Source organism: Caretta caretta, chromosome 4 (assembly GCF_965140235.1).
Source record: "Caretta caretta isolate rCarCar2 chromosome 4, rCarCar1.hap1, whole genome shotgun sequence".
Classification (NCBI taxonomy): domain Eukaryota; kingdom Metazoa; phylum Chordata; order Testudines; family Cheloniidae; genus Caretta; species Caretta caretta.
Genome location: NC_134209.1, coordinates 144,186,531 through 144,200,077, shown reverse-complemented (window position 1 = coordinate 144,200,077; position 13,547 = coordinate 144,186,531). Strand labels below are relative to the sequence as shown.

Sequence of the window (13,547 nt, the reverse complement as noted above, 5' to 3'; positions counted from 1 at the left end):
TCCACTCCTTTGGTACAGAAGCTGATTTAAATGATAGATACAAACTACAGTTAGTAGTTCAGCAATGTCACATTTGAATTCCTTCAGACTTCTTGGGTGAATACCATCTAGGCCTGGTGACTTGTTACTATTTAGTTTATCAATTTGTTCCAAAACCTCCTCTAATAACACCTCAATCTGGGACAGTTCCTCAGATTTGTCACCTAAAAAGAATAGCTAAGGATGGGAATCTCCCTCATATCCTCAGCCATGAAGGCTGATGGAAAGAATTCATTTAGTTTCTCCACAATGGCCTTATCATCCTTGAGTGCTCCTTTAGCATTTTTACCATCCACTGGCCCCACTGGTTGTTTAGCAGGCTACCTGCTTATGATGTACTTTTTTTTTGTTGTTGTTGTTGCTATTACTTTTTGAGTCTTTGGCTAGCTGTTCTTCAAATTCTTTTTTGGCCTTCCTAATTATATTTTTTACAATTCATTTGCCAAAGTTTATGCTCCTTTCTATTTTCCTCGCTAGGATTTAATTTCCACTTTTTAAATTAAGCCTTTTTGCCTCTCACTGCTTCTTTTACTTTGTTGTTTAGCCACGGTGGTACTTTTTTGGTTCTCTTAATATGTTTTTTAATTTGGGGTATACATTTAAGTTGAACCTCTATTATGGGTGGTTTTAAAGTTTCCATGCAGCTTGCAGGGATTTCACTTTTGGCACTATACCTTTTAATTTCTGTTTAATTAACTTATTTTTGTGTAGTCCCCCTTTCTGAAATTAAATGCTACAGAGTTGGGCTGCTGTGCTGTTTTCCCTGCAGCAGGGATGTTAAATTTAATTACACTATTACCAAGCAGTCCAGATATATACACCTCTTAGACCAGATCCTGTGCTCCACTTAAGACTAAACCAAGAATTGCTTCTCCTCTTGTGTGTTCCCGGACTAGCTGCTCCAAGAAACAGTAATTTAAGGTGTCAAGAAACTTGATCTTAGCATTCCGTCCTGAGATGACGTGTACCCAGTCAATATGGGGATAGCTGAAATTCCCCATTTTTATTGAGTTTATTTTTATAGCCTCTCTAATCTCCCTGAACATTTCACAGTCACTATCACCATCCTGGTCAGGTGGTCAGTAATACATCCCTATTATTAAAGCATGGAATTACTGTACAAAGAGATTCTTTGAAAGAGTTTGGGTCATTTAAGTTTTTTACTTCATTTGATTCTATGCTTTCTTTCACAAATAGTGCCACTCCCCCACCAGCATGTCCTGTTCTGTCCTTCTGATATATTTTGTACTTGGCTTGGAAACTTGAAGCTTATGGAGCCAGAAGCTGAGCCCTGGGTAAAGCTGGGGCTCCTGGGCTTTCAGGTTCCCGGATCCATGACCAGGAGTCTGGAAGCCCTGATACATCTGGCTACTGTGGAGCTGAGGATCCTGGAAGACCTCAGCAGCCTGAAGAGGTGGCAGGTTTCCCACAGAAACCTCCCTTTCATTCACAAAAAGCTCATCAAACCCATGATGTTTCTGCAAAGCATTTTGAGTTCTATAAATCCTACGTTTTCTGATTAAACTGTTTTGTTGGAAAATTTATAACCTAGTTCTGCCCTCAGTATCATCACATATTAGCATTGCAGTGGTTGGGGAAAATTTGAAATAAAAGTACCCAACATGTGTATTATTTTAGTGAAGTTCCTTGATATCAGTGCTCTAAGGATGGGTAAATATTTTGAAAATTAATAATTTCCTTTTAAATAATTAATGAAAACTGAATATTATGCTATTATAGCCACAATAACGGACCATTTCCATTAAGGTTCAACAAAAATCAGTATATTGAATTTTTGTGGAGGTGATTTTGATTATTTAATTTTTGGTTACTTAATTTTTGTTTAGTTGTTTCTTTATCTTGGTGGGATGTGCAGAATGGTGCACTATACCAATCAACGAGGTTACGTTTGTTTGTTTTTTTTAATGGAAAACTGAATGTTTTGGGAACAGGAAAAAGTTAGGCGTCCTCTGTCTCTGCCCATTCATAGGAGCAATTTTTCTACCAACAAAAAATTCTATATGTTACTAGAGTAATTTATTATTTGAACCGCTGGACTCCGTTGTCTTTGGCTGCCAGTGCTGCAACATGTTAGTGATTCTTCTCTATGTAGAAACTTTCTGATGACAATTCTTTATTGTCCAACTTTTCGTTAATTTATGTTTTCTCCCTGTGTATGTATTATCTGAAGTAGCTTGGCATCAACAGACCTAATTCTTCTGTGAGTGCTAGTCTATATATGTTCTACTTCTGTGGTCATGTGCCCCATACATTGGAGATCAGAATGCTTTAGCCAGCACTGTCAATTGGTCACACATGCTTTGTCGCATCCATCCCCCGTCAAGGGTATGATTAAACTCAAATCCCAGGTTCATATTCTTTGCCCTCAGTTTAACCATGCCAATTTCTGCAATATCTTTTTATTGAAAGTATAAGGTCAATTAGTTTCACTGCCAACTGCTTTTGAAACCTGTTCTTACTAATCTTTTATGAGTAATTTATTGTGTTTCTTTGTTAATCTGGAATTAGGTTACAGAGATGTACCACCATGATATAAACAGTGAAATCAACTTTTAAAAGTATGGAAATTCAAAGTTCAAATTCTGCTTAAAATAAAAATAAACAAACAAACAAACAAACATGGGCTCTGAGTTCACCAGATCTGTGTGTGGGTGTCCAGACTGCAAAGGGAGTTGGAGAAACCTGTGTTCTAATTTATAGCCCCAGCTGGCATAGTAAGCCCAGGTCCAAAGCAGATACAAACTTGGGTACAAAGATTTTGTGTGAGGATGGTAGGGAGGGGTTAGGGTTTAACTCTCAGATAACAGTCCAGGTTAACCCTGCAGTGAAAACGTACCCTTATGGTCACCCAAACAACTTTTTATATCCCGATTAGAGCTATTTAAATCCACCTGCCATTTTGACTCAGCAGTAATTCCATTGTTTCTTCGTTCAGGATTTAAGCACATGATAACAGAACACATCAACAGATGTGCCCTGCATGCTTATGTTAGTTCCTAAAGTATATTAGCCTGTTGTATATAACTTGAATGATTTGCATTTTGTGATGTAATGTGATTTCTTTGGGCAGGCAGAGTGGCAGAAAGGCACATTAGATACAGTGTGCAATGTTTTCTAAATGTTGGTCTCTTAATCTCCAAAAATTCTTACTCAAGTTATTTAACATGTTTGCAATAAATTCTAATTGTCTAATAAATTCTAAGTGTGACCTAATACTAAAAAAAAATGTGACTGCATGAACAGTATTTTTAAGTTAAAATGTCTTCAGTACAAAAATGGGACCATTACTGCAGCATTAACTATTGCCCCACCATAGTACCTGTACATTGAAGTAATAAAACTAATAATGCTTTTTAGCTTGTGTAGTCTTTGCAGCAGGGGCAACATCTTCCTTTGTGCCTGGAAAGTGCCCAAAATTTAGACACTACCGCAATATAAGTAATACCGTTTGTCATCCCAGAAAAGTGTTGCTTTTTTGACTGCCGCCAACTTTTGTGTCATCATATTTAATTGCTCGATTGTGGCATTACTTTAATACTGTTACTTTCTGTACTTTGCTTCTTAACACTATCTCTTCAAATGTTTGAGAGTTAATAACATTTTGCTCTCCCAATCGGGGCTGGCTATGGATCAAGAAATAAGCAGTACAAATATCTCTGTTCCTTATTATCAGTATAATTTTCTGGACATTTGGGGCCACATTTTCAAACTTGGGAGCCTCATATTAGGCACCTAAATCCATATTTAAGAAATTAAAACAAGTGGTTGTAAATGCATACACCTAGGAATAAAGAACGTATTCCATATTTAAAAGTCGGAGGACTCTATCCTAAGAAGCAGTGATTCTGAAAAAGATTTGGGGATTATGATGGCTAATCCACTGAACATGAGCTCCTAGTGCAACACTGTGGCCAAAAGGATGAATGTGATCCTTGGGGACATAAACATAGGAATCTTGGATAGGAGTAGAGAGGTTATTTTACCTCTGTATTTGGCACTGGTGCAACTACTGTTAGAGCATTGTGTCCAGTTCTGGTGTCAACAATTCAAGAAGAATGTTGATAAATTGGAGAAGGTTCAAAGAAGAGCCATGAGAATGATTAAAGGATTAGAAAATATGCCTCATAAGAATAGACTCAAAACCCTGGTCTACACTGGTGGTGGGGGGTCGACCTAAGATACGCAACTTCAGCTACACAAATAACGTAGCTGAAGATGGCGTATCTTAGGTCGACTTACCTGGCTGTGAGGATGGCGGCGAGTCAACCGTTGCCACTCCCACGTTGACTCCGCTTCTGCCTCTCACAAGCTGGAGTTCCGGAGCCGACGGGGAGTGCATTCAGGGATCAATGTATCGCATCTAGACGAGATGCTATAAATCAGTCCCCGATAGATCGATCACTACCCGCCGACCTGCCGGGTAGTGAAGACCTGCCCAAAGAGTTCAATCTATTTAGCTTAAGAAAAAGAAGGTTAAGTGGGGACTTGATCACAGTCTATAAGTACATGGGTAACAAATATTTGATAATGGGCATTTCAATCTAGCAGAGAAAGGTCTCCAATGATCCAATGTCTGGAAGCTGAAGCAGGACAAATTCAGACTGGAAATAAGGCATATATTTTTAACAGGGTAATTAAACATTAGAGCGATTTTCCAAAGGGTTGTGGTGGATTTTCCATCAATGGCAACTTTTAAATCACGGTTGGATGTCTTTCTAAAAAGATTTGCTCTAGGAATTATTTGGGGCAAATTCTCTGGCCTATGTTCTACAGAAGGTCAGGTTAGATGATCCCAATGGTCCCTTCTAGCCTTGAAATTTATGAATTTAGGTGCCTACCACTTTTAGCTCCAATGAAAGCCAATCAAATCTGTGCATGCTTGGCACGTCTGAAGGTTGGGCTATTTTTATTGCAAAAAAAAAAAGTTGACACATACAGATCACGTGATCTTCCATATGGGACAGCTAATTTCATACTAATTAGGGCAACTAATTAAAGTGCTGTGCAAACTTTTTTTAAAAACTTTTTTTTTCCCTCCCCAAAGGTGACAACCCTTGTGAACACAAGCAACAAAGGGCCATCTGGTAAAAAGAAAGGGCGATCTAAGAAAGCGCATGTGTTGGCTGCTTCGGTAGAGCAAGCTACCCAAAACTTTTTGGAAAAAGGAGAACAGATTGCTAAAGAGAGCCATGACCTCAAGGAGGAATTGGTTGTTGCTGTAGAGGATGTACGCAAACAAGGTATGTACAGTGAATCTGTCCTAACTCTGAACTTATTATAATTGCTACATGAGAGAACATAGGGGAGAAATCAAATCAATGTCTTAGATGTCTATATACTGATGCGAGGAGTATTGGGTATTAGCAGGAAAAACTAGAATTGCTAGTTAATAAGCACAACTATTACATAGTTGGCATCACAGTTGATGGGATAATACACATCTTCTATTGACCTAGAAGGGTATATACACAATAAAGATAATGGATTTCAAGAAGGCAGACTTCAGCTAACTCAAGGAGTAGGTAGGTAAGATCCCATGGGAATCAAGTCTAAGGGGAAAAACAGTTCTAGAGCACTGGCACTTTTTTCAAAGAGATTATTATTAAGGGCACAAGAGCAAACTATCCCACTGTAAAAGAATGATAGGAAGTATAGGAAGAGATCACACTGGTTTAACTAGGAGCTCTTCAATAATCTGAAACTCAAAAAAAGAGTCCTGCAAAAAGTGGAAACTAGGTCAAATTACAAAGGATGAATATAAACAAACAACACAAGTAAGTATCGGCAAAATTAGAAAGACCAAGGCACAAAACAAGATTAAACTAGCTAGAAACATAAAAGGTAACAAGAAAACATTCTACAAATACATTAGAATCAAGTGGAAGACCAAGGACAGGGTTGGCCTGTTACTCAATGAGAAGGGGGGAAACAATAATAGAAAATATGGAAATGGCAGAAGTGTTAAATGACTTCTTTGTTTCAGTTTTCTCCAAAAGAGGTTAGTAATAATTGCACGTATAACACAGTGAATGCCAGTAAAAAAAGAGGTAGGATCAGAGGCTAAAATAGGGAAAGAACAAGTTAAAAATTACTTAGACAAGTTAGATGTCTTCAGGTCACCAGGACCTGATGAAATACATCCTAGAATACTCAAGGAGCTGATTGAGGAGTTATCTGAGCCCTTAGTGATTACCTTCCAAAAGTCATGGAAGACGAGTGAGATTCCAGAGGACTGGAAAAGGGCGAAGATAGTTTCAATCCATAAAAAGAGAAATAAGAACAACCAGGGAATGACAGTACCCAGAAAGGTAATGAACCAAATAATTAATTTGCAAACACCTAAAACATAATAAGGTGAGAAGTAATAGTCAGCATGGATTTGTCAAGAACAGATAATTTCAAAGCAACCTAATAGCTTTCTTTGTCAGGGTACCAAGCCTTGTGGATAGGGGGAAAGCAGATGATATGATATAACTTCACTTTAGCTTCTGATACTGTCTCACATGACCTTCTCATAAACAAACTAAGAAAATACAACCTAGATGGAGATAACAGAAGGTGGATGCATAACTTTTTGGAAAACTGTTCCCAGACAGTAGTTTTCAGTAGTTCACATTCAAGCTGGAAGGGCATATCAAGTGGGTCCCACAGGGATCAGTTCTGGGTCCGATTCTGTTCAATATCTTCATCAATGATTTAGATAATGGCATAGAGAGTACACTTATAAAGTTTGTCGTCAATACCAAGCTGGGAGGGGTTGCAAGTGTTTTGGAGGATAGGATTAAAATTCAAAATGATCTGGACAAACTGGAGAAATGGTCTGAAGTAAATAGGATGAAACTCAATAAGCACAAATGCAAAGTACTCCACTTAGGAAAGAACAATCAGTTGCACACATACAAAATGGGAAATGACTGCCTTGGAAGGAGTACTGCAGAAAGGGACCTGGAGGTCATACTGGATCACAAGCTAAATATGAGTCAACAGTATAACGCTGTTGCGGGAAAAGTGAACATCATTCTGGGATATATTAGCAGGAGTTGTAAGCAAGACACAAGAAGCAATTCTTCCACTCTACTCCACACTGATTACACCTCAACTGGAGTATTGTGTCTAGTTCTGGGTGTCGCATTTTAAGAAAGATGTGAACAAATTGGAGAAAGTCCAGAGAAAAGAAACAAAAATTATTACAGGTCTAGAAAATATGACCTGTGAGGGAAGATTGAAAAAAAAAATGGGTTTGTTTAGTCTGGAGAAGAGAAGATTTAGGGAGGACACAATTACAGTTTTCAAGTACATAAAAGGGAGGTGGTGGAATCTCCATCCTTAGAGGTTTTTAAGGCCTGGCTTGACAAAGCCCTGGCTGGGATGATTTAGTTGGGGTTGGTCCTACTTTGAGCAGGGACGAGATTACCTCCTGAGGTCTCTTCCAACCCTAATCTTCTATTATTCTATGATTCTATGAAAAGGTTGTTACAAGGAGGAGGGAGAAAAAAATGTTTTCCTTAGCTTCTAAGGATAGGACAAGAATCAATGGACTTAAATTGCAGCAAGGGCGGTTTGCATTGGACATTAGGGAAAACTTCCTAGTTGTCAGGGAAATTAAGCACTGGAATAAATTGCCTAGGGAGGTTGTGGAATCTCCGTCATTGGAGATTTTTAAGAGCAGGTTAGACCAACACCTGTCAGGGATGGTCTAGATAATACTTAGTCCTGCCTTGATTGCAGGGGACTGGACTAGATGACCTCTTGAGGTCCCTTCCAGTTTTATAATTCTATGATTGCTGGATTTCTTCCAAGAGAAGTATGCCTCTAGCTTCCTGGATGATGATCATGTGATTAAAACTACTGATATGGTGTAGATTGCATTATATTTTCAATATTTGTACAAATCATAGAATCATAGAATATAAGGGTTGGAAGGGACCCCTGAAGGTCATCTAGTCCAACCCCCTGCTCGAAGCAGGACCAATTCCCAGTTAAATCATCCCAGCCAGGGCTTTGTCAAGCCTGACCTTAAAAACCTCTAAGGAAGGAGATTCTACCACCTCCCTAGGTAACGCATTCCAGTGTTTCACCACCCTCTTAGTGAAAAAGTTTTTCCTAATATCCAATCTAAACCTCCCCCACTGCAACTTGAGACCATTACTCCTCGTTCTGTCATCTGCTACCATTGAGAACAGTCTAGAGCCATCCTCTTTGGAACCCCCTTTCAGGTAGTTGAAAGCAGCTATCAAATCCCCCCTCATTCTTCTCTTCTGCAGACTAAACAGTCCCAGCTCCCTCAGCCTCTCCTCATAACTCATGTGTTCCAGACCCCTAATCATTTTTGTTGCCCTTCGCTGGACTCTCTCCAATTTATCCACATCCTTCTTGAAGTGTGGGGCCCAAAACTGGACACAGTACTCCAGATGAGGCCTCACCAATGTCTAATAGAGGGGAACGATCACGTCCCTCGATCTGCTCGCTATGCCCCTACTTATACATCCCAAAATGCCATTGGCCTTCTTGGCAACAAGGGCACACTGCTGACTCATATCCAGCTTCTCGTCCACTGTCACCCCTAGGTCCTTTTCCGCAGAACTGCTGCCTAGCCATTCGGTCCCTAGTCTGTAGCTGTGCATTGGGTTCTTCCGTCCTAAGTGCAGGACTCTGCACTTATCCTTATTGAACCTCATCAGATTTCTTTTGGCCCAATCCTCCAATTTGTCTAGGTCCTTCTGTATCCTATCCCTCCCCTCCAGTGTATCTACCTCTCCTCCCAGTTTAGTATCATCCGCAAATTTGCTGAGAGTGCAATCCACACCATCCTCCAGATCATTTATGAAGATATTGAACAAAACCGGCCCCAGGACCGACCCTTGGGGCACTCCACTTGATACCGGCTGCCAACTAGACATGGAGCCATTGATAACTACCCGTTGAGCCCGACAATCTAGCCAGCTTTCTACCCACCTTATAGTGCATTCTTCCAGCCCATACTTCCTTAACTTGCTGACAAGAATACTGTGGGAGACCGTGTCAAAAGCTTTGCTAAAGTCAAGAAACAATACATCCACTGCTTTCCCTTCATCCACAGAACCAGTAATCTCATCATAGAAGGCGATTAGATTAGTCAGGCATGACCTTCCCTTGGTGAATCCATGCTGGCTGTTCCTGATCACTTTCCTCTCATGCAAGTGCTTCAGGATTGATTCTTTGAGGACCTGCTCCATGATTTTTCCAGGGACTGAGGTGAGGCTGACTGGCCTGTAGTTCCCAGGATCCTCCTTCTTCCCTTTTTTAAAGATTGGCACTACATTAGCCTTTTTCCAGTCATCCGGGACTTCCCCCGTTCGCCACGAGTTTTCAAAGATAATGGCCAATGGCTGTGCAATCACAGCCGCCAATTCCTTTAGCACTCTCGGATGCAACTCGTCCGGCCCCATGGACTTGTGCACGTCCAGCTTTTCTAAATAGTCCCTAACCACCTCTATCTCCACAGAGGGCTGGCCATCTCTTCCCCATTTTGTGATGCCCAGCGCAGCAGTCTGGGAGCTGACCTTGTTAGTGAAAACAGAGGCAAAAAAAGCATTGAGTACATTAGCTTTTTCCACATCCTCTGTCACTAGGTTGCCTCCCTCATTCAGTAAGGGGCCCACACTTTCCTTGGCTTTCTTCTTGTTGCCAACATACCTGAAGAAACCCTTCTTGTTACTCTTGACATCTCTGGCTAGCTGCAGCTCCAGGTGCGATTTGGCCCTCCTGATATCATTCCTACATGCCCGAGCAATATTTTTATACTCTTCCCTGGTCATATGTCCAGCCTTCCACTTCTTGTAAGCCTCTTTTTTATGTTTAAGATCCGCTAGGATTTCACCATTAAGCCAAGCTGGTCGCCTGCCATATTTACTATTCTTTCGAATAGTAGTATTTCGAAATAACTAATGGTTTATTCAGTAGTAGCAATGTGTTTAGCTGAACATTACAGCTGGGTCAATAACTGATTTTTTTTATTTATTCGTTGTTCAGGGGGAAAAATTAGTTGAGATTAAACTGAAACCAATAAATGCTTAAAATGTTGATGAACTGGTTGAGCAAAATGTTTTGTTTGGCATGAAACATTTTGTTTCTGGACATTTTTAAAGGGCTAGAGTCACAAAATGGGGAGGGAGAAGGCAGAGGTGGTGCCCACACCCTTTATAACGTTTAGCCCAGCGATTAGGGCACTCACTGGGGATGTAAGGGACCTAGGTTCAAATCCCGTGTTGAGGGGGAGTATCCTAACGAGTGTAATGTGAAGTATTCTGGGCCTAGTCTTTTCAGTCTCTCCTGTTGAAGCTCTTCCTCTTTATAAAATACTTTAATAGGCAAAAAGTGAGAGTGCTTGTGATTCCAGGTGGTTAGGGCACTTATCTGGGAGCTGGGACTGCCATGTTCAAGTCCCTCTACTTTAATGACTATTCTGAATGCCTGTCCTAACCATTGAATTTAAAAATATGAGGGAGGTGGCACCACCACTGATCCCATCCCCCCAGTGCCTATTGTGAATACCGTCATTTTGTGAATGTACTCTGAAAAATTTGGGTGTGGGGTGGGACAAAACTGCTTGGAGAATTTGTGTCAAATTCACAAATAGTTTTGCAAAGGCTGGAACTGATTTTTTCAGTGAATAAACTGAAAACTGTTGTCCAACTCTACAGAACAGTCTATCTTAGGTAATTTACCACATCATCTCATCATTTTGCCTGAGCTCCACTGACTCAGGAAATAGGAAACTCGGAGATTGTTCAGTGTCGTAAATGACCAGTGCTGATGCAAAACCATGAGGCTGACTTTGCTTCAAGTTATTCTTTATATCACTGTGTGGAGGATGAGCTTTTTTCTGTAATGAAATTACAGGGAAAATAGATTGCAAATCTGTTAAGCTCTGAATAGTGGCTTAAAGAAGAAGCATGTATAGCATGTATGTAATCAATATTTTGCATGGTGAACAATTTAATAATTATCAACCAAATAATGCAATGATGTAGAATTCTTTGGTTTTTAAATGTGTAACACAAAGATTAGCATAATCTTAAATCACAAAAATACAAGCAATATTATAATCTGATCTTCACTATGTAGTTGGTGGTTAAATAGATGTTAAGGATACCTTGCATATTTTATAGAATGGTAACTTCAGGATATACCAACAATATGCAAGCTACTCATCTAATATGCATCTTTCACAGTAGCATGTGGAAAAGAAATTTAAGAAAATTCATTTTATAACCATTACAATAGTTTGCATTGTTATTATAGGACACCTGCTTTCAAATAAATAATAACTACAATAAGGCTTTGGAAATTCAAAAGTAACCTTGTATCTCAGCTAAGAATTTTAAAGGTAAAATACATAGCAGGTGTGACAGTTGTGACAATTCCCTGCATTATCCTTGAAAAACCTTACTGAATTAAGTTTAAGTATTTTTGGAATCCATTGTATTAAATGCAGCGACTATGTATTATTGTGGGCTGGGGTTGTATGTAACCTCTCTGTTGTGGAGATATGATGTGAACCCTTGAAAGTGTCATGAACTTCAAAAGACTATGTTGAACAATGTGGCAGACAAGAATGGGTTTTGGGGAGAAACAGTGCCAAGTGGTTTGCTTGGAGAATCTCTAGGGGAAGGTGAATGCAATTTTCATACCTGTGGCTATTTAAAAAAGCAAGCTATGGAAGCTACGCCCTGACGAGAGGACCATTATCTGCTGATTACCCATTCTATACTCTCAACATCAAAGGCCCAAGCGGTATAAAGGAAAGAGTAACCTATTCATGGGGACGCTAGTTCTGAGCTAAGACTGTTTATGAACTTTGTAATCAACAGAAAAAAAACAACAACCCTTTGTTGGGTTAGAAGTGTTAGACTCCTACCAGAACCTGAAATTGGAGTTGGGGGATGATCTCTGGGAAACTTATTAGCATGAATGTTGGTTCTTTTATTGTTTTTAATATGTTTTCTCAGTGATACTTACATCTTAAGAATAACTGTGCTTACTTATAAAGAGCTGTGTGATAACTTGTGACTGCTGGCAATTTCAGCTGTTCAGTTTTGCTTTTCTTAGTCCATGTGTGCCTGACTTAGGGTGATCCATGAAGCCTATCTAATCTAAGCATAGATAGCATGTCCATTATCATATCTGAGCTCCTTACTCAGTTTATCAGTGCCTTATATTAGTTTAATACTAATTTGATTTGTAAACTTGTGCTTCATAAAGTTAAAGGCACCTGAGAGGAATCCTTCCCTTACCCCTCCACTCACTCAATTTATGGCACATGAGCATGTTTTCAAATTGCTCACATGCCTCTTTTAAAAAAAACTGGTGTGTGTATGTGTGTGTAAAGCCACAGAAATAGTGTAACAAAAGATAAAGGTGTTAAACAGTACTCTGTGAAACACTGCAAATATTCAGATTATGTTAACACTCTATGTCTGTCATAAGAATGGGGTGGATTGTGGGTTTGCAAAACACAATGGGTTTATTACTATTTGATCAAGAGAAATCCATGTGCCATTTTTAATACAGTGACTCGTGGACAGTCCAGCTGTGGTGAAGCATGAACTGACACGTTTAACTAGATGACATAAATTGCTGAAATAAAAATCTCATCGTATGTTTTGCAAGAGTACTGTGTGTGGATTTCCTGGCTAAATTTCATATTGGGTAGTTCCTATCTAAAAGCTTCCCCTGCAGTTTCAACTGGATATGATATTCTTCCCTTCCAGTCCTAAATTGCTGTATCTTATGTACGCAGTTGAACAGCTGGGAACGGGATGCATTTCATTAATGGGTGAAGCAATTGTAGTATGTTGCTTGCTCAGTGCTTTGGAATCCTACTTGTTAAAAAGGACTATCCAAATATAAGATCATTATTACTGGAAGAAAATGGAATAATTAAGATTTTTTTTCCCCAGCAGGAATGAGGCAAAACATCTTGATGATCAACACTTTCAGTTTAACAAGTCAAGAGTTCTTGAAAGCAGCTATTCTGGGAACAAGAAAACAGCTCTTTCAAGTCTCTTGCAAATGTCACACTCTCAGAATTATTACAAAAATAATTCTAGGTGTGTTTATATATCAGGTATGCATGTCTTGACTAACCTCACAGATTTAACTAAATTGTCAGACAGGTCAGAAAATAATCTCTAGTCCTAACTCAAAATGACTGTACACTAATTAGAATGTCTAATGATGATTTCTGAGATAACTAGGACTAAAGCCAATGCCTTAAAATATGGGTGCCTAAAGATTGGTCCCCAAATAAGTGGCCTGATTTTGAAAAGCATTGAGCACCTTTTTAAAGGTGTCTTGGGTTTGAAAATGTTGGTCTTCCTTTGAACTCCTTTCCAACTGCCATTTTATGTGGTCTCTAGACTTTTGAATCATGCAGCATTAAAAACTCCTCTGATTTACGTATAGCCAATATACGTGGAATAACACCTCACGTGAGGTTCAGCCTA

General features: G+C 39.4%; 1 protein-coding gene across 3 annotated transcripts in view; it reads left to right on the top strand.

Annotated features, from left to right (window-relative positions):
- CTNNA2 (catenin alpha 2) overlaps nucleotides 1-13,547 on the top strand; it is an 803,547-nt gene that overhangs the window by 153,238 nt on the left and 636,762 nt on the right. For all 3 annotated transcript variants that reach the window (XM_048846332.2, XM_048846333.2, XM_048846330.2), the window contains one exon: nucleotides 5,105-5,300. In XM_048846332.2, the coding sequence (XP_048702289.1) occupies nucleotides 5,105-5,300 (196 nt within the window). The remainder of the gene's footprint in view (nucleotides 1-5,104; nucleotides 5,301-13,547) is intronic.